This window comes from Setaria viridis, chromosome 5 (genome assembly GCF_005286985.2).
Source record: "Setaria viridis chromosome 5, Setaria_viridis_v4.0, whole genome shotgun sequence".
Classification (NCBI taxonomy): Eukaryota; Viridiplantae; Streptophyta; class Magnoliopsida; order Poales; family Poaceae; genus Setaria; species Setaria viridis.
The window spans coordinates 37,610,011-37,624,793 of record NC_048267.2 but is presented as its reverse complement, the minus strand read 5'-3'; the positions used below and the strand labels follow the sequence as shown (position 1 = coordinate 37,624,793).

The following is a 14,783-nucleotide window of genomic DNA, read 5'->3' as shown; positions in this document are numbered from 1 at the left end:
GAACTATGGAGGAATGACAGTCATGGAATTATTTAGCCTTTTCTGTTTTGTTCTTCGTACTGAATTTTAACCAATATATTCATTGGGATTTAGTTATATGTAATACTTGTTCAGGGTCCTTGTGTGTCTCTTTTAATTTCACATCATCAAATATAAAAAAGCATGAGAGAGCTTGCTTAGTTGAGGTTAAATCTATGTGCCTTTATCTTTGTGTGAACATGTAGAGCGTGCGGCTAGCTAACATTGAATATTATTTATGTGCTTTAATCTTCGCATGGAGTAACCTTTTGGTCTTACTATTCGTCTCTGGCAACAATTCATATATAACTAGACACTTCATACAAGCGGAATTCGCTACGTACTAACATGTATACCAAAAATTATTCTTATTTTTTCTAGGTTTTGCAGTTATTTATTTCCTAGATGCTAACAACTTATCTATGAATCATGATTTCATCAGGATTCTCGTGTGTATGAAGCTACAAATGGTAAACTTAGTATAAGTAGGGATGGCAACGACTACATATCCATCGGGTAATACCTCCCCATACCCACACCCATGATACGCAAAACACCTCACCACCCATACCCATCACCCACCTTGGGTCTTAAATTCCCCCACACCCACCACCCATCGGGTAACGGGTACCTAGCGGGTGACCCATACCCGCTTCAATATAATGGTAGCCAATGTAACAAAACATGTAACTAGGGGGTGTTTGGATCCCCGGGCTAAACTTTAGCTCCTGTCACATCGAATGTTTAGATACTAATTAGGAGTATTAAACATAGACTATTTACAAAACCCATTGCACGGATGGTGGCTAAACGGCGAGATGAATCTATTAAACCTAATTAGTCCATGATTTGACCTACTAGTAACCATTTGCTAATTATGGATTAATTAGGCTTAATAGATTCGTCTCGCCGTTTAGCCTCCATCTGTGTAATTAATTTTATAATTAACTCATATTTAGTCCTCCTAATTAGCCTCCGAATATTCGATGTGACACGAACTAAACTTTAGCTCCAAGATCCAAACACCCCCTTATTGTGAAAGCAACATTAAATCATCACTTTATCAATAATTTTAGCCATACGATAACAATATAAGACAATAATACTAGTTTTAACTATGTCACATGCAAATGGAGTCTCTCATCTCTTCAACTGCATAAGCTCATCATGACTATATATGCATTCAAATACAAAACTCTCTTACGGTATAATTGATAGAAGGATGTTCTCAAGCGCATGCACCTTCCTCAGCACCACTGACTTCTCTAGCGGTGACTGGTGAGGTTTGGAGACGATATGATTGACCCTCTTCACTCCATATTCTAATCTTATAGTTTTAAAGGTTCTAACTATTTTTTCAGAGATGATTTCTTCCTTATGTCAGCAGCGATGGTGTGCCTTATTATCTGGCATTTGTGACAACCATTTTGGAGGTAAGCACTTCTGTAGTCGTTTGTCGTGCCAATTAAATTGTGGTCTCTACTTCTGGGTCTTTTCTCCCTCCGAGAAATTCGGATTTTTGACACTCTTTTCATTGTGTGTCAAACTTGCAAAACCCAACGAAAAGGGTGTCAAAAATTCAAATTTCTCCCTCCTGACACTCCTGAGGGCGCGAGGGTGGCGGATCTCTTTTCCTTTGCAGAAAAAATGTCCATTTGATGGGCTTTCATCTCAGGAAGCAAATTTCAGTTGCGGCAATTACCATGTGTGGGGCAATATTGTGAAGTCATAATGATGTGATTTTTGATAAAACATCACCAATACTACAATATATGCAGGTTATATAAAATGGAACCTACTGGATCAGATTCTTGTTGCTTCTGCAGGAGGAGGGAGATGAGACATACAATGCGTCGCCCTTACTTACTTCTGGAGATGACAACAATGGACATTTTCACCAAGTTTTTTTTTTGAAAAGATAGCAGGAGCTCCGCCATATCATATAAGAGGAATACGCAGTGCAAGTTCTATCACATAAATTAACAAACACACTCTTTCATCAAGTTTAGGTGAAGGTTTAGCAATATAATAAGTTTATGATACGAATGAACACTATTTGTAAAATCTCAGTTATGGAGAATTTATGTGTTGTTTCATAGTAGACAGAGTCTACATTAGCATCGCACGGAGGCTTGCTTCCAGGCTTTGGCGTACAGATTTACAGCGCACTTGTGACGAACGACGGTGAATGGCTTGAATAATTGTCACATAATGACAACCATATATTCTATGATATTTTCATTTTCCCTCGTACATTCTGTGTTTTTTTTGAACGAACGGGCACGAGAAGGTGCCTATTTCATTGATAGAGTAGGAAAATACAGGAAAAATCCAGGAAAACTGGGAAAGAAAAGGAAAAAAGGGGAGCCATAAGGAACTACTCATACATTCTGTGTTATGAACATGGATTTTTTACATATACAAATGACCACATGGTCCATCTATTCATTCTGAAATTAACGGTGAGATGAATCGTATGAATAAGTGAGATGAGCACAAGAAGATTTTGTCTATGAAACAAAAAGAAAAACGGCACGCGGCATGCGCTGCTACCGGATGATTCATGTGCTGCAACATTCTGCTCTTTTTTCATATAACAGACGACGAACTCCAGAAGCATGTTCTCGGTCACTGAATACGTAGCTGTAGCTCGTAAAAGCAAGGGAAATATGTGTTACACAGAACATAGATGCGCATGTATATATAGATCATGAACTCTTCTGTGTAACTCTGAGGTTCGTTACGGTAAAACGTAAACTGCCAGAGTGCCAGTACGTACTCAGACACGCGCTCAACGTACGGCCCACGCAAGGATAAATGGATGGGCCATTGGATGCGGTCGGCCCCCCTTGGACCATGAAACAACTAAAAGTAGGCCCGAATTCGGTTAGTTTCGGCTGAGAATTTTGCTGCTACCCAGGCCTGCTCTGAACGTAGCAATCCGACGGGCCTCACGTCGGGTCCAGATTGCGCCGAGCTCAGCCCATGGCGATGTCCTCGTTTTCCAGACTGCTGCGTGCTCTGGAGCAGCGATGGGCGAAGGAATGCAGGAGGCTGCGGAAGAGGGGGAGTACGTGGGCGCGCGGCTGGACGCCGGCCTCCGCGCCGCCCGCTTCGCGTCCCCTCCGTCCGCTGACGAGTTCGCAGCCGACGTCGAGCCCAAGAACGTCCCCGCGGTAATCCTTCTTACCCCTCGTCTTCCCGAAGCTCCCCTGCTTCCATCAGGTCTTGATATGTCGCCGTGTGGGGGGAAATCGCGTCTTCAGGTGTTCCGCGGCGTGGCTAAGGAGTGGGCGGCCTCCACCCGGTGGGATCCTCTCCGTGGCGGCCTCGACTACCTGCTGGTTTCCATCAATCCTCTCTCTTGCTCCTTTCCTTTTCTTAGCAAGCCTCCTCAATGCGCATAAGGCATCGCGGGTGAAAACAACGCATCTTTTAGGCATTTTCGCTGCAATCCTCAGTTCTCGTCTGGTTGTTCTTCAGGAAAAAGTGGGACGTGATGTCGCTTTGGAAGCTATGATGTCGAAAACTGGGCACGTGTTCTATGGGGATCTCAGAAGCCATGAGAGGGCTGGTTTTTGCTCTGAATTGCTACTTGCAGATTGTAAAGTCAGACACATAGACAGATTGCATTGAGGTGCTAATGTTATTATTTTCATCCATTCAGGTGTCTGTTCCATTCTCCACGTTCATTCAGTCGTGCAAGTCTTACCTTGGTCAAATGAATGCGGCTAGTGATAAATTGGTAGATCAGGGAATCCTTGAGAAGCCTACTTGTTCGAGGGAGATGTGCTCGAGCAGCTCAGAGAACTCAGAACAAGTATATCTAGCACAGGCAAGCTCATTTTGCACTACACGGTTTAGGCTTTCTTCTTCTAATGCAATCAGCAGCTCTCTTGCCTGGTTCGTCTAAAAAATGTAATTTACCTTTATCAGGTATCTATTATGAAAACTGAGAACAGAGAGAAATGCTCGTTACAAGTTTTGAAAGAGGACATTCAGGAGGTCTGTATTAATTTTGCCTTCTAGTCAAATAGTCTACTTTCATGATTTTGAAGTTTGATTGTTCTGTCAATTTGTTTCTCTTTATTGCTGCAGCCTATATTTCTGAGAGGAAAATCATTTTCATCGATAAACTTTTGGATGAATGGGGCTCACATGAGATCAAGTACTCATTATGATCCCCACCATAACCTTCTTTGCGTGGTGGCTGGTTGTAAAAAAGGTGTGTGTTTGATGCTATTTAGTAATTCACTATTATTTGATATGATGTTAGACTGTTAACCATAACTTTAAGCAATTAATTTATTTGCAAAATTTTCTCATATAATCCAATTGCTTTTAATTGCCATTGAGGGGTAGTGTCACAAGGATCTTTGACATTGTTTAAAGTGCCTCCATGTTTTGTGCATTGCTGGTGCTTTGGTGGATGTGTCAATTTGGGTCAGCATAGAAACTCCTTTTACTGCAACTGCAGATGGAATACATTTTTTTTATTGCTGTTTCTTCTTTTCAAATTTGATTTTGGAATCTTTCACAATTGTGAAGGATTCTTATCTTTGTAACTGCCTGTCTTACAGATTATGGTAGCAGCCTTTGATGATTACCTAGAGGAACCTAGGCTAACGGTATCTTTCTCTTATAAATTCACACAGTAACTTTGTGGCCTCCATCTGCATCCCCATTTTTATACCCAATGCCTGTGTATGGTGAGGCCTCCAACCATAGGTGAAGTCCTCCACTCCGGAAGTATTTCAATTCTTTGAACTATCTTGGAGTAATTAAAAATTGGCAGTCTGAAATACCTCTTCTGATTTTACTATCTTTTTGGCAGTTCTGTCAGCATCGAGGAGCCAGATTATTCAAGCTATACAAGGGCAAGATACATGAAAGAATATTCTGAAAGAGTACTTCTAAATTGCGGCGATGTTCTTTTCATACCAGAAGGATGGTACACCCCTATACTTTGTCTACATATGTATATCCAGGTTTTGGCATCTCAGTTTTGGATACTTAGATTTTCTTTTTGGATACTTAGATTTTCTTTTTGGAAAAGATATTCAGCCACTTTTAATCTGCATATGTAGAGTCTGAAGTGAAATTTATTGCACAATACTATTCTGAACTTCTCTGAATGTAGAATGCAGTGATGTGGTTTGAGATGTCTTTTCCCTCCTAAAATACTAAATATTCATGACAGCTCGCACATTGTAGCATAGTGTTAGACAGATTGCTGTATAGGCCGGCCCTATGGGCCTTGGGTGCTGGCCGCACAGGCCCATTGCCGTGCGTCGCCCCTAGGGTTTAGGTAGGTGTCCTATTGGGCTAGGATCTCCTGATTGGTGATGTTTCTATAAACCCTGGAGACCCTAGCCTATATATGTAACCCCGGTGCTTTGCATCAATACATCTACTATTCCTGAGCCATATTACTTTCACATAGCACTTTTTCCTTATTTAGTGTGTACCTGATAAACAAGTACTGCATTGACCCAGCTAAAATTTTGAGTATTCTTGAAACAGGTATCACCAAGTTGACAGTGATGATTTAACCATAGCAGTTAACTTTTGGTGGAAGTCACGAATAATGACTCAAATGTTGGAACATATGGATGCTTACTATCTACGCCGAATCGTGAGCAGGTATTTTATGAGTCAGTTATGTACATTTACTTGAACATGTAATACATTAGCCCTAGGTTGATTGTCCATGTTGCCGCTAAATGTACATTCTGTACTTGCTAGCGACCTTCTGTTTGCCACTCATAGGCTCCTAGTCTTTAACCAGCAACACAGTGATAAGAGCATTTTTGTCACGTAACTTACCTTTTTGGTATATGCTGATAGTTGTTACCATCAAAGGTCAATTCATTGGGTAGCTCCTTCAAAACTTTCTTCCCGTGAAAATTTAGACTGATGCATACTGATTTAGCTCTTAGAAATGCCCCCGAACAATCTATCAATATAATTCAGACTCTTTAAACTAAACAAACTTGTCACATACATAAGCAATCTAGCCAAATATCTCAACGACTCTTCTCTAAGCCTAGGTAGCTTCTGGAGGACAGTAGCTGCTGCCCTGCTGCCTGCCCCACAGGTGCTGAGTGCTGACTAATGGCCATAGTGCCGATTCCAAATGACAGAGGACAGGATTTTCTATGCTGACTAATGTGATTTCACATATGAAGGACATTGATGGAATTAATTCCTAACCAAGTTTTGTTTTCTGTTCAAAATGCTCATTTCACAATACCTGTTTTTGACCTATATCTCACTGTTTTACCCTTTTTTTCCATCCTGTCTCGTGGATTTCTACTTCTACAAATTATTTGTAGTGAAGATTGGTGGATAAGGAGATGGTATGCCTCATTATCCCTTTCTGTTTATAGTAGTAGAATAAGAAAAAGAAGGCTTTTCTTTTCATCATTTGAAAACCTTAGAAGTGTGTTACTGATTTCTAGTCACCTAGTCTATTTCACTCCTTGCCCTGATCTGACCCTTTAAAGTTTAGATGATTCGTCTACTAGACACATGCACTTTGAAATACTTTTTCTCCTTGTATCTTTGGTTCTTCACTCCTATTTCCTACAAGGGAATATGTTGTTATTTCTTTGAATGAATAATTTGTGTTACCTTTTATTTATCATGAGACAGAACATAATGGTGCAGAAGAGTCCTTTTTGTCGTTTGGAAGATTGCACCAATATTCAGCCTATGGACAAAGCATTGACAGGTCAATACTCTATGCCACCTGAGGCATATTAAGATTCCACCCTATGAATTATTTTTGGTTATATTCATCAACACAATAACTGTTATAGTGTTGCTGGTAGTTTGACACTTTTATATGCTTATCATTTAACAGGTTTCCAGCTATTCAATTTACAAAAAGATTCACCATTGCAAACTCTGGAACCCTCCACTCTCCAAGCACTTTATGAACTCATCTCACTGGTCCACGACAGTGCTGAAGTGGTTAACCAAAATAACCAAACAGAATCCACATCTCAGGATACATCTTCCAACCAAAGAGACAAAACAAAGATTGCCGCTGAAGATGATTCGTCTCTCTTGGACAAAGATCCTGTTGCAAAAATCATTTTACCAGTAGAACCACTTGAATTGCGGAGTATGATGCTTGCAATGGTGGTAAGCATTACGTATTGAACAGTCAGTTGATATTGTTGCGTTTCTGTTTTCTTTCCAAACCCAATTGTGTACAGTGCAAAAAAAATGGTTGTTGTTAAGCTGAGCTCTCTTCATAATATTTCAGCATACATTCCCAAGGACATTAGAAGCTTTAGTCCTTAACATGCTCGGGCCAGTAGGAGCAGAGATACTGACTAGGAAGTTTGATGAGATCGATCAACAGACCACAAAAGAAGAACAGTAAGGACTTTATACTGTCATTTTTGTAAGGCGGACCACATTTTATAACACTTAAACTGTTGAATGGCATGATGCAGGGCTGAGTTCTACAAGACATTCTATAGCGTATTTGAGGATCAGCATGCTGCAATGGATGTGCTTCTCAATGGAAAAGAATTGTTTTCTTTTCAGGTACTGCATTCATAAAAAATATATATCATTAAGCCACGATCTGTTAATTGTTCACTGAAATAACATGTGAAAACCAACGGACCTGTTTATTCCTAGCTTAAATACAATACTGTCAATCTGTGCTTACAACCTACTTGAAGTTTTGAAGCAAACTAGCCGTGCTTGCTATCATGGAAACATTCTCGAAATGGATGTCTTTGCAGATTTCTCATTGTGAAACCAACTCAAAACATGTTTGACGATTATGTTTTCCTGATGCAGGTATTCCAGAATGTCCTAGACAAGTATCTCAGGGTGCATATAGACCGACCCGGCTAATGTGTTACAGTTACAGTCTTGCATACCAATGAATGGCACCTGTACAATGTGGATCAAAACTTGTCGCTGTTTATTTAATGAAAAGGTGAACGGATGGCCACACTGTCGTTCAGAACATAGCACACTGGTGAGGGGAAAGGGAATGTTTTGAGCGTCTCACTAAATAGTGTGTTTCGTTGGCTTGGTATATGCTTGTCTGTTTAGGTGGCGGTGGCAACAGTACCCGAGTGAGAGCGACAGATCACCCCTTTCTTCGAACCAAACACCCTGATACTTCAAAATTAATGATAACGATGCAACCCATCACGCATGTCGACCTAAAATGTATACTTCTGAAAGCTTCATTTGACCTGCGATGGTCCGTTGCGACCGAGAAACCGAGGGTACCAGGCTACCAGCCCAGTGACATCGAGAAGCACAGGCATCAGTCACAGTTACAGTACGGCACAGGAAAAACGGTGGGTATAGTTCTTAAAAGAAAGGTTAGATTACATAGTTATACAGAGTGGGACCGGGGTGATTACAAAAGTCTTTCGGCTTACAATACAACAATAATTTATGAACGAATTGAGTATATACCCTACATAGTCATCTACCCCCACTACTAACAAAATATCTAGCACCTTGCGCAATCCCTCCATCCCTTCTTCCATTATACAAGCATTATGAACCAACAGAACTATTAATACAAAAGAATGAGTACAGTTCGACCATCTGGTATATGCCGCCTATTTACAACAAGCTCTTCGCCATGATGAAACAAAAATATGTCTTTATGTTCTTGTCAGAACTCAGGTTCGGATCATTCTTCCTAAACCTTTTGTTCACCGGATGGTGCATCCTGGGAGTAAACAATTTTGGCACAAAGAAAATGTCACGATGAGAAAGTGGCACTTGCACTGCACATATTACTCAAAAATAGTTCTAGAGAGACAAGAGTTTGGACCAAATCATATACTACCTCGATTCTTAAATATATGCAGTTTAGGACAATCAAACTAGTCCTGTGAACTAATTTCTTCGTTGTAAACATCATATATTTAAGAAAGGATGTCGTATCTGACTAATATTATCAGCATCAACTATGGAGAGAAGAAGATTGTAACTTACATCAAGGTGAATCTCCACAGGGAACAGATTTATGGCCCCAGGATTGAAAGAGAATCTGTTTTTAATACATCAAACAGTTAGACAAACCAGTGTGAATTGAAGTTGGAAATGTGAAGCTTTGAAATGCATGAATGAATTAAGACACCACTCTATAGTCTAAACAGGAAATGGCTCAGCTAAAGATTAAAAAGCCCTGACATGCATGTTGCTAAAGATCTATCTGAAAATTTTGCTAAAAAAAAGATAAATTGTGAATATGGAACAACAAATGATTACCCCCGTGACAGGACAAGGCGCCATGCATATGGGATAAAGAATTCCTCAGGGTGGCTTTCTTGCTCATATGTAAACCTTAACTGGGTAAACATCTGAAAAATAAGTCATTGTATGTTATCAGCCAATCTTATTACCAAAAGATCATACATCGTACATAAATTTAAGGCAAAGAACAAAAAAGACAAAATAATCCACCTTCATCCCTTCTCCACGCCATGAACGACAGTTTTTGTTGATGACTTCAAGCACCTTATCCACAGACCATTCCCCATCTAATTGTTGCATGTCCATTCGGCTATTGAAGAAATCCAATACCTATCAGACACAGCATCAAATGTGATGAGAATCTGGAAAATGTATTTATGTGTACTTCTGAAATTTCATGATATATAAACAGTAACACATACTGTGTATATGTTCTCAAGCAGTTCGTTGAAACGTGGATGGTTCTTAAATGGCTCAAAAACCTCCTGACGATGCAATACAGCATACACAACCTGTAGAAAACAAAATGTTAGGAGCTCTTCTATTCTTCCTGTCAAGTAAACTGACTTGCTGACCACAACACATACCTCAGGATTCCGAGGCAATGCATATGTAAGGATTGCATTAATGATTTCCAGAACAATTCTTAAGAAATCTGTATATATGTGAAGCTCCGTAGACTATAAAAATGAATCATTATTTAGAAGAAGAGAAACATAAGCAAGGATGCCGATGACATTACAGTACAAAATAAATGTAGACTACCATATCATCTGCGATGTTGTCTGCTTCCATCTGATCGGATATAACTTTGTGAGACTTGTCATTTTTTAACTCGGCCAGTTTGGCATACCTAGTGCATTGTACACAAGCAAACAAGTTCGCTTTAGGTGCAACTTAAAATTAGCAATCAAGTAAATAAATCAGGGGAAAGAGAGAAAGAGATAGCATACTTGCGAGAAAGCATGTCAAAGAGGCTAACCAGCCTTTGTGATGCATAGGCACTCAACCTATGCACATGAGGAGCCATATTTGCTAATATTGCAAGACAGTTTGTGTGAAGGTAGACATCCTGCAAGTGTAGATAAGCTATCATCAAATAGTTACTAGTAACTACAAATAGTGTTAGCACAAAGTACAAACTGCAGCTTCAAATAGCAGGAAAATTCAAAAGGCAGCTTCCAATGTGGCAAATCAAGAATGTTTCAAATTTCCTGTACTAAACACCAAAGAATCTGATACCTACTCTTAGCTTGGAGAGGTTGTACTTGATGGTCCGGATTAGTATTACAACCATCAAAGATCCCAAAGACGTTTGGTGCATAAGGCGTTCATGGTACCAAGGAACAGCAGGAAGCACCTGGAGTTGCACGTTAGATCATTAATAATTTTGCCATAAGCAAATTAGAAGTTAACTAGCTTGCTTACCAATTTGTGCACACTAGCATTGAAGGTTGAATCTTGACTGAGGATCAGGAGAATAATCAACAGCATGTAAATCTGATTTGAAGTCTTCCTTGATGCATTGTAGAGCATTTCCAAGATAGGCATGAGCTGTTAAAATAATTCACAAGAAATTAGCAGGCACCAAGAGGTTGTTATGATGACTGATTCAATTTATACACAAAATAAATATCTTTCTTAACAACAAAATAAATAAACCAGTTCCTGATGGCAAATAGATGAAACAAAAAAAAGGCCAATGTGCAAATGATACTAATCAAAATCATAATAAATGATAATATACTCTCATTGGAAAGAAAACTATTTCAACACTGCAGCTGTTTCATTAATCAAAAGCATAACCCAAGATGCCCTAAATACCCTTTACTCCATCAATAATAATTTAGAAATGAAGCTAACAAGACATACCAAAGTATCCAAGTCTGTTCGAACCAGGACATATTCCTGAAAGTCACAGTTCCCATGGACCAAAGAATAGAGCAACAGAACCGAGCTCTCGTCGTTTAAGCATCTGTAGGGATAGAGGGAAACTAATTAAGTGAAATGCAAGAAGCTTTTTCTAGTAATGAATTTAAGTGTGCATGCTGGAAATATGATAAACACTATGATTGATCCAAATTACGATTGACACTAGACAATAGGCCCTGATAAACGCCGAACGTATATGCAATATATTACTCACCAACCATAGAGAACTGCAGATTCAATCAGAAGATCAATGTTTAATTTTATCTATAAAAGATGGCACAGAATTCAATCAGGAGAACAATGTTTAATTTTATCTATAATTCACAAGTGACCAAAACTGTTCTGTGTTTTCATTTCCAAGGAAAAATGGATCATTGCCATTATTCTTGAGAATGGCAAACAATATTTGGCAATTTGGGTGTGCGGATGTTGTAACTATCTTCTTCTATTAATGCAATGATACACAGCTCTCCTACATGTTTGAGATATTTGGCAATTTGGCATGCAGCTAATAAATTAAAATTCAATATACCTAAATGTCAGCAAATGAGGTGTTGCTTACCTTCCAAGAGCGTCAAACAACGATGCAAAAGACAACCTGGCAACAGGTCCATCTTGAGCATTTCCTTCAACATCAGCACGATCATCTGCAGCATAATTCATTTGTGTAACTATTAGAGATCTATAACAGTGCCACAGTTTCTCTGTAGTAATGGTGCATCTTACATTGAATGTCCTTAGCATTGTTTAATGCTTTGCAATAAGGATTCTCATGAAAAACCTGTGCTTCCTTGTCATTGGTATCTGAACCCGTGTATAAATTGTTGCTTGGAATGGACTCATTAGTTGAAATGCACTTCCGGTAGTGGATCATAACAAGCAGAACAAGCAAACTGTTATCTGCCAATTGACTTGTTGCACCCTCAGGAGTTGAGCTTACAAGGTAGGTGAACGTATAATATGGCAGTAAGACAAAATTTGCTGCAGAATCAGATGAGAGACTTAGAGATTTTCCATAATTCAGACACTTCCCTTAGCAGAGACTGGGAACTATAAGAATGGCCCAATGGCTGATATGATCCAAAGAACTGTTCAAGACCTTTGGTAATTGTAAAAAGTTATACATTACTATTCTGGCATTATCTCACATAAAATGGATCAAACTAGCATACTGTTGCGAATTAGAAACAAGGGTTGGACTGCATAAGAGGAATAACAATTGAAATTGTCATGAGAAGCACGAAAGTACAAGACAACTGATATATTCCAAACATCTTTAAGCTGAACTTAAAAGGAGACACACTGCTTAGGGCATTGACATGACACGCATCGTAAAGAATTAGAGTAACTCAGATTCTTATATAAACAAGTGAGCTGAAGAAAAGGATCCATGTTACCACTTACCAGCTGCTGAGCCAACTCGCTGCAGAACACCAGGCCTACCATCATCAGAAAAAACAGGATGTGAACCATTTGGAGGAAATTTTGGCCGTGCTACAAAATTGAGCAATAACTTTCGCACCACTGAGACTACTATGGAGCTGTCCTGTAGAAGAAAAATGCCGCATGGAGATACACTCCAAATTTTATCTCAAGAGTGACTGGAAATAAATCAGCATATACGATGCACCACTAGTTTCAGCATACCTGAAGCATAGCTGCATCAATGAAAGGATGCACATCTTTTGGTTCCGGAGATGGTCCAGAACATAACTGAGTTGACATAAGAACTAGCATCAAGTTCAGAAGTTCATGATGTAGGTAGCATGATTCCGAGCTTAATACATAACAAAACAAAACAGTTAGATCAAATAAAAAACATACAGTAAAAAGGAAAACACTAATATATAAAGCGATGTGATGAATGAGATACCTTACATCTACACTACCAATGTAGTTCAGCACGCCTCTCATCAGAAAATACTCCACAGTGCTTTCTTCAAGGGTCAATGCAACATCAAAGAGCATCAGAATTCCAGCCAAGTCACTTCTATAATAATGTGCACATAGCGGGATTGCAGAATATGCTTTCCAACAGACTAGACTGGATATGAATAATCAATTACCTGCAGGAAAATTTTCCATCCCCTTCTCATTCTTGTCAATGTCAAGGCATAGCTCTTGCCAATTATCAGCTTTTGCATTTTCAATGATGAACTTGAGAAATATGGATGAGATATATGCAGCATTGATAGCCCTTCGATATACGACAGATGATACAGAAGTTGTTGAGGTGCACTCTTGCAAGCACCAAACCAAATGGATCAAAATCTTTGCAAGATGCTTGGTTTGGTAGTTGTTCTGGGCTGCATATGCACATAACAAAACCCGTAAGCATAGATATTTAGGAGTTAAATTTGAGAAACCAATCATGTAAAAAAGTAAAAGCAGCCAAAATATGCAGAGCATCAAGTTTACTAAACTGACTTTGAAATAGTATCACCAATTGTAATACAGGGTCTGTGGCACTGGCAATCAACAATTGACGCAATGAACTCAAAAATAAATCAATCAATTATAAAATAAATCACTGCATTTCCATAGAATGATCAAATTGGAGCTAGCACCATTCACACTTTCAGCCACTCAAAATCATCACTTTGCTTCCACCTGGGCATTCAGATTACCAAAAAAGTGGGGAGATGCAGTCTACTCGTGTAGTCCAAGCGAAGACAAACCCGGTCACCCAAACGCACAGAAATTACAAACGTGATTACCAATATGGCATAATTTGCAACAAAAACCCAGGCCAGCCTGCCAAGGAAGTCCATACAAACACATGCCCCGCCGATTGCAGCACGCCCACATGAAATTCGCCAGAACAGCAACTAAACCCCCCAGAATTGCCATCATAAGCTCGCAATCCGAAGAAACTAACACGTAGAGCCTCCCCCTAGAGACGCAATCAGCGTAGCAATGATGCCGTTAACACCCGATCAACCTAGTGCTTCACCTCAAAGGCGTGAACCCACCGCAGTGCAAGCGACAAGCCCGCACACAGAAACCATATGATCCGCATTGCCCCACGGATCAAAACCCGCACAGCGCACACGTGGGAGAGAGAGGAAAAAAAATCACCGGACGCGACAGCACAGGGAAGCGATCAGCGCAGGCCCAAGCCGCCAGGGAGGGCGTGGATCTCGAGAGGGGGGGGGGGGCGCGAGACTCACCGAAGGCGTGGCACGCCTGCAGCACGCGGTCGCGCGGCCACTGCAGGGTGAGGGGCAGCTCGAGCAGCTGGTTCCAGAACTCGGAGGAGATCGGGTAGGCCTTCCCGCCGACCAGCGCCGCGAACATCTGCTCCGCGGCGCCGGGCGACGGCGGCGCGCCCAGCCTCGGCGTCGACGGCGCCGCGCCCATTGGATCTGGAGCCTCGCGCGGGGCCCTAGGTAGGGTTTGACGCGCGCGTGGGTTAGGCGAGGGAGAGGGAGAATGGCCGGCCGCGGGTAGAGTCGAGACGAAGCGAAGGTTTTAAACGGAAGAAAGGGAGCGTGGAGACTTCGGGCGGAAGGGAAGGGAAGGAGGGGGGGAGCCGAGGAGGAGGTCGGGTGCGAGCGAGCGCAGCGACTAGCCGGTGCGTTGGG

At 40.7% G+C, this 14,783-nt stretch overlaps 2 protein-coding genes across 2 annotated transcripts; one reads left to right on the top strand and one right to left on the bottom strand.

The window, feature by feature from the left end:
- Positions 1–3,035: 3,035 nt before the first annotated feature.
- LOC117857292 (lysine-specific demethylase JMJ31) lies at positions 3,036–7,996 on the top strand. The gene is made up of 15 exons (XM_034739882.2): positions 3,036–3,194; positions 3,285–3,362; positions 3,502–3,588; positions 3,686–3,853; positions 3,955–4,023; positions 4,117–4,243; positions 4,674–4,746; positions 4,853–4,969; positions 5,542–5,661; positions 6,359–6,377; positions 6,673–6,751; positions 6,884–7,167; positions 7,292–7,407; positions 7,485–7,578; positions 7,840–7,996. Exons 1-15 carry the CDS (start codon positions 3,051–3,053, stop codon positions 7,894–7,896), a joined length of 1,632 nt encoding a protein of 543 aa, XP_034595773.1. The 5' UTR covers positions 3,036–3,050; the 3' UTR covers positions 7,897–7,996.
- A 349-nt stretch (positions 7,997–8,345) lies between these two features.
- On the bottom strand, positions 8,346–14,739 carry LOC117857291 (uncharacterized). The gene is made up of 18 exons (XM_034739881.2): positions 14,370–14,739; positions 13,266–13,505; positions 13,073–13,136; positions 12,847–12,976; positions 12,604–12,745; positions 11,926–12,180; positions 11,762–11,846; positions 11,140–11,242; positions 10,696–10,821; positions 10,514–10,627; positions 10,221–10,339; positions 10,033–10,120; positions 9,855–9,947; positions 9,690–9,779; positions 9,478–9,597; positions 9,283–9,374; positions 9,007–9,061; positions 8,346–8,737 (listed from the first exon to the last, which is right to left on the bottom strand). Exons 1-18 carry the CDS (start codon positions 14,557–14,559, stop codon positions 8,708–8,710), a joined length of 2,136 nt encoding a protein of 711 aa, XP_034595772.1. The 5' UTR covers positions 14,560–14,739; the 3' UTR covers positions 8,346–8,707.
- Positions 14,740–14,783: the final 44 nt, after the last annotated feature.

What these genes read in the sequence shown, in the direction of transcription:
- LOC117857292 (XM_034739882.2), top strand. Translation starts at nt 3,051, where the DNA reads ATGGGCGAAGGAATGCAGGAGGCTGCGGAAGAGGGGGAGTACGTGGGC. An exon ending in GCGGCCTCGACTACCTGCTG is followed by an intron (nt 3,363 to 3,501) that starts GTTTCCATCAAT and finishes GTTGTTCTTCAG; the next exon opens with GAAAAAGTGGGACGTGATGT. An exon ending in GTATGATGCTTGCAATGGTG is followed by an intron (nt 7,168 to 7,291) that starts GTAAGCATTACG and finishes ATAATATTTCAG; the next exon opens with CATACATTCCCAAGGACATT.
- LOC117857291 (XM_034739881.2), bottom strand. Translation starts at nt 14,559, where the DNA reads ATGGGCGCGGCGCCGTCGACGCCGAGGCTGGGCGCGCCGCCGTCGCCC. An exon ending in ATTGGTAGTGTAGATGTAAG is followed by an intron (nt 12,977 to 13,072) that starts GTATCTCATTCA and finishes TTATGTATTAAG; the next exon opens with CTCGGAATCATGCTACCTAC. An exon ending in GGCGTGGAGAAGGGATGAAG is followed by an intron (nt 9,375 to 9,477) that starts GTGGATTATTTT and finishes CTTATTTTTCAG; the next exon opens with ATGTTTACCCAGTTAAGGTT.